We start from the raw sequence: 9,441 nt of genomic DNA, 5'->3' as shown, positions 1-9,441 counted from the left end.
TCAAACTCCCCTCTTCTCATACTTAATTGGATAATAGGTGTAGTTTTTTTGGCTCAACTTTCTTCATTTTCTTGATCGAATAGAATATGTACTTCATAAGCTTGATTATGCCCTCTATCCAATTCTACCTATTACAATTAATAGGATATATTATTACTTTAGGTTGAAAAATGGAACGGAGAGATGTTAGAAATAATTGGAACGTAATTAACAATTATGAAGTGGTTTATCGATACAATAATTTATAAATAATTAATCATTTATGAAATTTTGTATCATAAATCAGTATTTATCATTTTTTTTTTAGAAACGGTATTTATCAAGATTTTTTAATTCGAAAAAAAAAACATATTTCTCTTAATCATGGTTAAACGTTTTTTCTTAAGGAATCACGGTTAAACGTTAATAACCAATTTATTCAAATAAAGTTCAATTTTATGTATAACAGAATTTTTTTTTTTGGAGAAATTATTGATAACAGATTAAAATATATTATTGGCTTTTAATAAGGTTTGGCGTGTGTATTTGTTTTAGTACAATAGGCTTGATATTTATATTATATATATAATATAACAAGTTACTAATTTTTACTTCATACTTTTTTTAAAAAAAAATCTATTTAATTTAATTTCTTTTGGACATTTTCCCTGAAGAAAGAATTGGCGTGTTAAATGTAAATTTTATTTATTAATTGCACAAAAATAACAAACAATGTTCTAAAAATGTTGTTTTATGTTCTTTGAGCGAACAAGAAAAAACTCTTAAAATGATAGGATTATAAAAGAAGAAAGAAAATGGAGTAAAAGTTGGAAGTAGATGAGATTATTTCTTTTTTGTTATTTTGTTATGAGTATACGTCGAGATTAATTAAATTGAGTAGCTTCATTAATTTGAACTCTCTTGTTGTTTAGTTTTTCATCTGTTCATGAGACTGATCGATTTTTTTCCTTTCTTTTTTCTAAATAGATTGGAAGATTCAAATATCTGACATTTTAATCGATGACATGCATTTTAAAATAATTGAATTATACTTAGATTGAGATTTGTTGGTTGATTTGTGTAACACCCAAGTTTAGGAAAGGTACATAAATTAACCAAGATCATATCCGAATAATAATGATCCTAATGATATGAAAATATGACTAAGAATATATATCAACAATGTGGGAGTAATTCTATGTAGGGTGACCTCTTGAAGAAAACCTGTTTAATTTGTGAGGATAGTTTTTACTCTTAAAAATAGTTTATGATAAACAAAGATGACTTTGTTAGATAGTAGAGGAATGTCAGAATGTCGAGTCATCAAGTGTCAGATCCAAATTTCAAATTCTAGACCAGAGACGTTATCAATTTTGGTTCTTTCAGTATACATACCAATCAAAACAAACCAGCTTACACCGCTGTATTTTACTGCTGAAGCCATACGAAAATAATTTGGAGATAAAGAGAAATCTACCGCACTTAAGACAATATTGTTGTAGCTTTTACAATAATTATCCGCTACAAACAAACAAAGCAACTGTAAATGTTTATTCGACTAGATTTTTCCTTTCATTGATGCCATAAATTGAACTTCAAAGTACCAGGGGAAAGAGCTAGCTCATATTCTACTCGAATGGAAGCATTTATATGAAGTTAAAATTTATTTTTTTGACGAAACTAGGCTCTCCGCAATCACGACTTCCTTATTAGCTTCTCCTTCATCCTCTCTACAGCGGCCTTGAGGGTGTTCTCATCTTTGCAGAATGTAAATCTAACTAGATTTTTCCCATCTTCTGGGTTAAGGTAGAAAACACTGGTTGGAATAGCAACAACTCCAACTTCTTTGATCAGATACTCACAAAATTCGACGTCATTCTTCAACCCGAAAGGGGTGTGGTCGACAATGATAAAGTAGGTTCCGCTTGATGGAAAGACCTTGAAACCAACTGCCTTCAGTCCCTTTTCTAAAATGGTTTTCTTTGCTAAATAATCTTTCCTCAGCTCCTCATAGTAAGAATCAGGTGCTCGGAGAGCTGTAGCAGCAGCTGACTGCATTGGAGTGGAAGTAGCAAACGTAAGGAAAGCATGTGCTTGTCGCACACCCCATGTCAAATGAGGCGGGGCGATTGCCCACCCTATCTTCCAACCAGTGAGGGAGAATGTTTTTCCTAACGAATTCATGGTAACGGTGCGCTCGTACATTCCCGGAAGAGAGGCTATGGAAATGTGGTCCATTTCAAAAGACAACTTGTCATAAACTTCATCAGCAAAAACTAACACATCATTCTCGATGCAGAGAGAGGCAATCTCATTCAATTCATCCTTTGTGAACATTTTTCCGGTTGGGTTGTGTGGCGTGTTAATAAGAACTGCCCGTGTATCCTTTGAGATTGCAGACCTGAGCTCATTTATAGGGAGAGCAAAATCTGGAGGGCGTAATGTGATGCACTTGATTTTGGCACCAGCCATTGATAGAGTGGCTTCATAAGAATCATAAAAAGGAGCAAAAAGGATAACCTCATCTCCAGGATTTATTAACCCAAGCATGGTTGCAGCAATTGCTTCGGTGCACCCGGAGGTAACTGTAACTTCCTTCTCAGGATCAACAACAAGTCCAGTATCTTTCTTGAATCTCTCAGCAATGGCCAAGTTCAAATCTGGCACTCCATATCCACGAGCATATTGATTTTTCCCGTCCTTGATGGCTTGAATTGCTGCTTCCTTTACAAAATCGGGACCATCAAAGTTTGGAAAACCTTGGCCGAGGTTTATTCCCCCATACTGAATTGCCAAGTTACTCATTCTAGTGAAAATGGTTGTTTTGAACTTTTCGAGCCGGTTTGAAACCTACCAAACAGAGCAGTTTATTCAAAGGCAATATCAATGAGGCTAACAATAAAGATTATCCAACTTTGAAGTTCTGATGAAAAACTATTCTTCCATTCAAGCATACAGTCCTTAAAAATCCCTACCTTACTGTACGAAAACATATCTTATATACATATTAAAGCTTCTTCGGCCAATAAGGAACCAAAATCAGGGAATCATATCATAATCCAAGCATTATAATCATAGTCGATATTCACTCTTGACATTGACAAAAGATAACATGCAGCAGATACTAAAAGAACAACATAACAGCAGTCATTTAAGTACAAAAGATAGGAATGGTAACCGGAGAAGGAAAGTCAAGCATGCTCAATTGAAAACGTAATGCCAGATCTGTTTATATGAAAATACAGCTTATTCTAGGTGCTATTGCTTCACCAGAAAATTCAAATAAAGGCTAGTGAAGTAGATTCAAACATCCGATTTACTCGTTTAAATAGTATATCACTATATCAGTAATACCGACAACTTATTACTAAATAAAAGAGGATCATTCTGTAACATACAAATCTAATGGTATGGCTGAATGATGAGTGGGAGAAAATAAACCTACAATTTTTTCTTTTGATAGGAAATGGAACTTATATTGAGAACAAAAGAAGAATGACGCAGAGTTGGAGTACTTCATAAAATGTAAGCCATCACAGTTACAAAATTTTTTGGGTAAGTGGACAGTTGGTTGGTATGATATAAGAGCAATGCAAAAGCTTGAAGTTGGTAAAAAGGAATCTGAACTTTCAGATTCCTGTGAATGCTGACCAAAAAAGGGCAAGAATGAGTTTGATATTACTTTTTGAAAGGATGACATGTGTGTTAGTAGTATGCCCATTAACAATATTTTTCAACATTTCCATAGTATTCGATTAGATCATTAAAAATAATACAGAAATTTATAAAAACACTAAAACATTTCTTAAAAAGTCATTCCAAACACACACTTCACCACCAAGGGAATGTAAAATTGATAAGTGGATCCATGAACATAACATACTAAACCATTTCCAAACAAACCCAAAAATCATCGAATTCAAACGGCTGAAATCAATCATAACCCAGTTGTTCCTGTATTAAGCAACTGAAAATCCATTCCAAAGCGCACCCAACAAACTAAAACTCCTCAATTTGCACAAAATGAGGAACTAACAGTAAATTAGCAAGGTTCCACAGACTGCATCTCTCGATAATCTATCATAAGGTAGCGCAAGAAAGGAAAACAAAATCGAAAATTTAAGCATGACCCAGAAAATAAATGGGAAATCTAATCAAGAACATGAGTATGCCAAACCCAATTCCACCAAGAGGCGATGGAAAAGAAAAACCCACCATCGAATCGAACAGAAACCCACGAGGGAATAAGAGATTAGGGAGCTAGGGTTAACCTGTAATGGCTTATGAGTGTCGTTGGTCGATCCATTCTGGTCGGAAACGATGGTGTTTTCAGTGGAAACGGTGGACATGGTGGCCAGAACTGATGAGCGAAAAGAACTTGGCGTTGGCTGAATATTAATACATCTGAACGAAACGGAAGGCCTGAATTGAAAGCGGTTGAGGGTCCAGGTGCATTGGATCCGCATTAGAAATTCTGCATAGTGGAACAAGAATTTCTTGTTTAAGCTGCACAAAAGAGAAAAAGTAGGAGTATTGAAGGAATGTGGGAAATTTTACTTGGATTTTCCTTTCGCAAGAGTTGCTGAGTTCAACGCTCGCCAGAGGCTGCGTCAATCGCCTGCCAAGAAAATGGACTCCTTTGATTTTGGGCTCACACATGTGTGGTTATTACATGCTTCATGGGACCTTGGATGTTTGTCAAATACCTCATTTTCTAAACATAAATGAAAATTAATCTTTTTTTATTACTGCACAAAATCATGTTAAATTGTTCATTCGCAATGGCAGATACTCATTCATAACGAATTGATGAAACTCGAATGAAATTTTACGATAATTTATATTTGTATAAAAATTGTGATGGGTCTCAAATTTGTGATAAGAGTTTCATCAATTCGTAATAGATGGATGTTTGATAATGCTGTGACATAAGCAAGAAGTTAGTTTTCATTACTTTTTTAATATGAGTCATTTGATATTAAGTATTAACCCAACCAAATTTGGGTTACTCGTAAAATAAAACTATTTTATATTGCCACTAATTAACCAATTTTCGTGTCAAAGTGAATATAGTTAAGCCCGATACTAATTAGCATAGATTTATACTCTCGAAGTCAATAGTTTAGATCATTCATATCTTCACTTGTTATACTAAAAATATAAGTAGTTAATCAAAACGAGTATAACTCAATTGACATATAGATATATATTAGTGATCAAGATGAATACAGTTTGAATCTCTCATTACTATTATACTCAAAATCAATATATTCACATTTAAATTCTGAGTATTATCTTTGAAGATAAGGTTTTAAAATTATCGAATAAATTTAATTTTTTAATAAAGAAAAAGTAAACATGGTTTTAGAATTACTTTAATAAATAACCTTTGAAGTATAGTAGTATTTACAGTTTCATTTTGAATTAAAAATGATCTAATAAAATTGAGGAGGGAGGAATATGGTAATGTTGTGTGTTTCTAATATTTATAGCAAAAGGACTATTAAATTCTTAAAATATTTTTTTAAAAAAAATCAACAATAAATTAGAAGTATAAACTAAATTTAAAATTTATTAAAGGTAAATTTAATAGATTACAAAAGAGCAAGTTTTAAAATAGGTGACGTAAATAGTATTTTAACTTTTAAATATTTTAATTATGTGATTAAATAACTAAACGAATAATCGAAATTAAAGAGTGACTTATCGAGAGAAATTGAAATATATAATTATATCCAATAAGATATTTTAACTTAAAACTATTATTCTGGTAAGGTGTACTAAATAATAATATTAAAAAAGTGAAAGACGAGATATGTATAAAAAAAATAAAAATAAAAACATTCCATTTTTCTTATAATACTATTTTTCTAACCAAGTGAGTTTGACATTCACATGACTTAGGGGTGTTAACAAAGTGAGTTTGAGAGGTGTTCATGGATTGGATTGAGTTGGGTTAAAAGATTTTTTAGATCCAACACAATTGTTCGAGTTGTAAACATTTTCAACCCAAATGACTCTTATTAAAAAAATGAACCCAACCCAACCCAACTAAACTATAAAAATCTAATTAATTGTTTTCATATATTGAATTAAGATTAATAACTAAATTTCAATTTATATAATGAAAATTTTCTATTTAAAGTACAAAGAAACTACTTTTAAGAGTTGTTAAAAAATAAATTATTAAAAAAATATTAAAATTAAATAAAATTAAAATCAATATATGTATAAATAATTATGTTATAAGTAATAAAAATATATATTTTAAAGTTAATAATAAATTTGGGTTGGTTGGGGTTGGTTTGGCTTATATTAGGTGAATCTATGAACCAACCCAACCCATAAAATTTTCATTTATTTGAATACAACCCAACTCAAATGAGTTGATAACCCAATCCTTTCAAATGAGTTGATAACCCAACCTAAAATTGTACGAGTTAAATTGGATAGATCGATTTTTTCGAATCATCGGATTTTTTTAACATCCTTACGCATGACGTAATTTAAGTATAACAAGATAGATTGAAAAAAAGATGGCATTTACAATAAAGGACAGGAAATGAAAGAGAAAAAGAAAAATCAATCAAAGTTTATCTTTTTTACAAAGTGTGATAAGAAGAATCGCATAAACTTTAAAATCAAAGTTTATCTTCTACAACTTCTTATATTTTTAATTTGACATTTGAATTATGAAATGTATGGGCATCAATCTAATGAGCTTTGGCTGTATTTGGTATTGTGTTAGCTTTGTCAATAAGTCATTTGAAAAAAATCTTAACTATTTTTTTACATTTGGTAAAACAGATTTAAATTAAATTTGAATTTTTTTTTATAAAATAATGTTTTTTTAATAAATAAAGACAAAAATAGAGTTGTGGGGAAAGTATTCCCAAAAATAGGTGTTTAAATCGTGTATTGGGTACACGATTACACCTAAATCATGTACTGGGTACACGATAAGGCCTAAATCATGTATCGGATATACGATTCCCTGGCCACCTGGTACGCCCAGTCTGGCGTGGCAGTCATGCAGGTTTGACTGAGGAAATCGTGTACCGGGTACACGCGGTACACGACTTCCACGCCTTAAAAGCTCCGCCCCAACCCTTCTTCTTCCTCACCGAAACGGCTACTCATATTCCTTACCGCCGATTTTCCTCGTCCAAACCGTCGATCCCTTACCGAAATCATCGACCCCTCACTGAAACCATCGTTGATTTTCCTCACCGAAGCCTCTATTTCACCGAAATCTTTCAAAACTTTGATTTTGCTTGACTTTCAGTCCTCCATTTGATATTCACTGAATCTAGCGGTCGTGGTTCTCGATTTTCCTACATTTTTTGCTGCCAAATTTTGCTTGGTATATTTCTTTCTCTAGTTGGGCTGATCTGTATTTATATGTATGTTTTTGCATGTTTTTGGGCTGAATTTTGTACATTTTGTATAGTTTATGTATAGTTAGTTTATGTATAGTTATAGTTTATGTATGTGTAAATAGTTATAGTTTATGTATGTGTAAATAGTTATAGTTTATGTATGTATAAATAGTTATAGTTATAGTTTATATATGTATAAATAGTTATAGTTTATGTATGTATAAATAGTTATAGTTTATGTATGTATAGTTTTTGTATGTATAATTTATTTATGTATGTATGTATGTATTTATAGTTTATGTATAGTTATGTATGTATAGTTTATATATGTATGTATGTATAGTTTATGTATGTATGTATAATTTATTTATGTATGTATAAACTATAGTTTATGTATAGTTTATGTTTATTTATGTATGTATAATTTATGTATGTTTTATGTATAGTGTATTATATAGTTTATATATGATTGATTTAAACTTAGAAAACTTAGAAATTAGAGTTTGTTGGGTTGACATATTAACATATTTTTTTTGTCAACTATAACAGTTGAAAAAAACATAATAAATATGTCGAAGATTTAGTAATTCTTACACCTGGAAATGATGGAGATAGTGACATCGACGTTGAAGTGGATGAATTATTTGGAAACGACGGTAGTGGTGAACAAGATCTCGTCGGAAATGTTTAACCAAATAGATTGGGAAATGACAAATTCAACGTTTGAACTAGAGTCTACTTTGGAAGAAAGGAATGTAGGAGTAGATAACTGTAGTTTAATACATAAGGGGATGTTATTTAATACCAAAGAAGATTTACAGTTTGCTGTAAAAAAATATTGTATGACGAAACACTACAAAATTGTCGTAGTGGAATCAAATTAAGACCTTTGGTATGTTAAATGTAAATCCTGGAGTGACGGGTGTGCTTGGAGGCTATGGGCATGTCAGCGCAAATGTCATGGGATGTTCGAAATCACAAAACTTCAAGGAGAACACTCGTGTTTGTTTTCAAAGTTGACACAAGATCATTCACAGCTGGATTCAAATTTCATGAGTATCGAAATTCAAAATTTGGTTAGAGCTGATCCTGGAGTACCTGTGGCCTTACTTCAAGAAGCCATTAAAAGACAACATGGCTATAATGTCAATTATAGACGGGTGTGGCAAGCCAAGAGAAAAGCGTTAATTGCTGTGTTTGGCGTCTGGGAGAAATCATATTCGGAGCTTCCGTATTGGCTGAGTGTTGTTGTTCATTACAACCCAGGAATACAAATAGACTGGTTTTTCCTTCCCTCTGATGTGCCAGGTACGACTATTTTTGGACGAGTTTTTTGGTCTTTTGGTAGAGAAGGGTTCAACCATTGTAGGCCATTAATCCAGATTGATGGAACTTATCTATACGGAAAGTATAAGGGAAAATTATTAACAGCCTTATCTGTTGATGCAAACGGACATATATTTTCCCTTGCTTTTGCTATCGTAGAAGGTGATAATTCGTCCAGCTGGTCATGGTTTTTGTGGGCATTGCGTGAATATGTTACCCAAAGAGAGGGTATTTACTTGATTTCTGACAGATATAAGGGCATTCTTGCTGCAATTAATAATGAAGAAATTGGTTGGAATGAACCCAGAGCGTACCACCGATATTGTCTTCGCCATGTTGCCAGTAATTTCAATACAAGATATAAATCGAAGCAACTAAAAAATTTGGTGTTTAAGGCCGGAAATCAACACTAAAGGCGTAAGTTCATTCGATGCATGAAAGAATTGAAACAATTGCACCCTGAATGTCTTGAATTTTTTTCAGACATTGACTTAGAAAAATGGACACAGTCACATGACGGTGGGTACCGCTATGGGTGGATGACTCTGATTTTTAAAGGTGCTAGAATGTTACCCATTACTTCTTTGGTTAGGCTAATATTGTACCACACACTATTGTATTTTGAACGCCGGAGACAAGAAATCAGTGAAGCACTCGATCGTGGGGATATATATACAAAATATGCACTTGTCCACACCGTACACTTGGCGCTTCGTCGTCTTTGGGTCATTAGGATTTTGATTTTGATTTTTTTACT

At 32.4% G+C, this 9,441-nt stretch overlaps 2 protein-coding genes across 3 annotated transcripts; one reads left to right on the top strand and one right to left on the bottom strand.

Moving 5' to 3' along the window:
* Window positions 1-1,343: 1,343 nt before the first annotated feature.
* On the bottom strand, window positions 1,344-4,692 carry LOC120086154 (probable N-succinyldiaminopimelate aminotransferase DapC). Of its 2 annotated transcripts, XM_039042630.1 has the most exons (3): window positions 4,537-4,692; window positions 4,251-4,453; window positions 1,344-2,829 (listed from the first exon to the last, which is right to left on the bottom strand). In XM_039042630.1, exons 2-3 carry the CDS (start codon window positions 4,443-4,445, stop codon window positions 1,675-1,677), a joined length of 1,350 nt encoding a protein of 449 aa, XP_038898558.1. In that variant the 5' UTR covers window positions 4,446-4,453; window positions 4,537-4,692; the 3' UTR covers window positions 1,344-1,674. The 2 variants fall into 2 exon arrangements, with proteins under 2 accessions (XP_038898558.1, XP_038898559.1); XM_039042631.1 differs by lacking the exon at window positions 4,537-4,692 and having other exon boundaries at window positions 4,251-4,529.
* A 3,718-nt stretch (window positions 4,693-8,410) lies between these two features.
* On the top strand, window positions 8,411-9,097 carry LOC120084878. Its single transcript, XM_039040689.1, has one exon. It carries the CDS (start codon window positions 8,411-8,413, stop codon window positions 9,095-9,097), a length of 687 nt encoding a protein of 228 aa, XP_038896617.1.
* Window positions 9,098-9,441: the final 344 nt, after the last annotated feature.

This window comes from Benincasa hispida, chromosome 9 (genome assembly GCF_009727055.1).
Source record: "Benincasa hispida cultivar B227 chromosome 9, ASM972705v1, whole genome shotgun sequence".
Lineage (NCBI taxonomy): Eukaryota > Viridiplantae > Streptophyta > Magnoliopsida > Cucurbitales > Cucurbitaceae > Benincasa > Benincasa hispida.
This window is presented reverse-complemented; position numbering and strand designations above follow the sequence as displayed.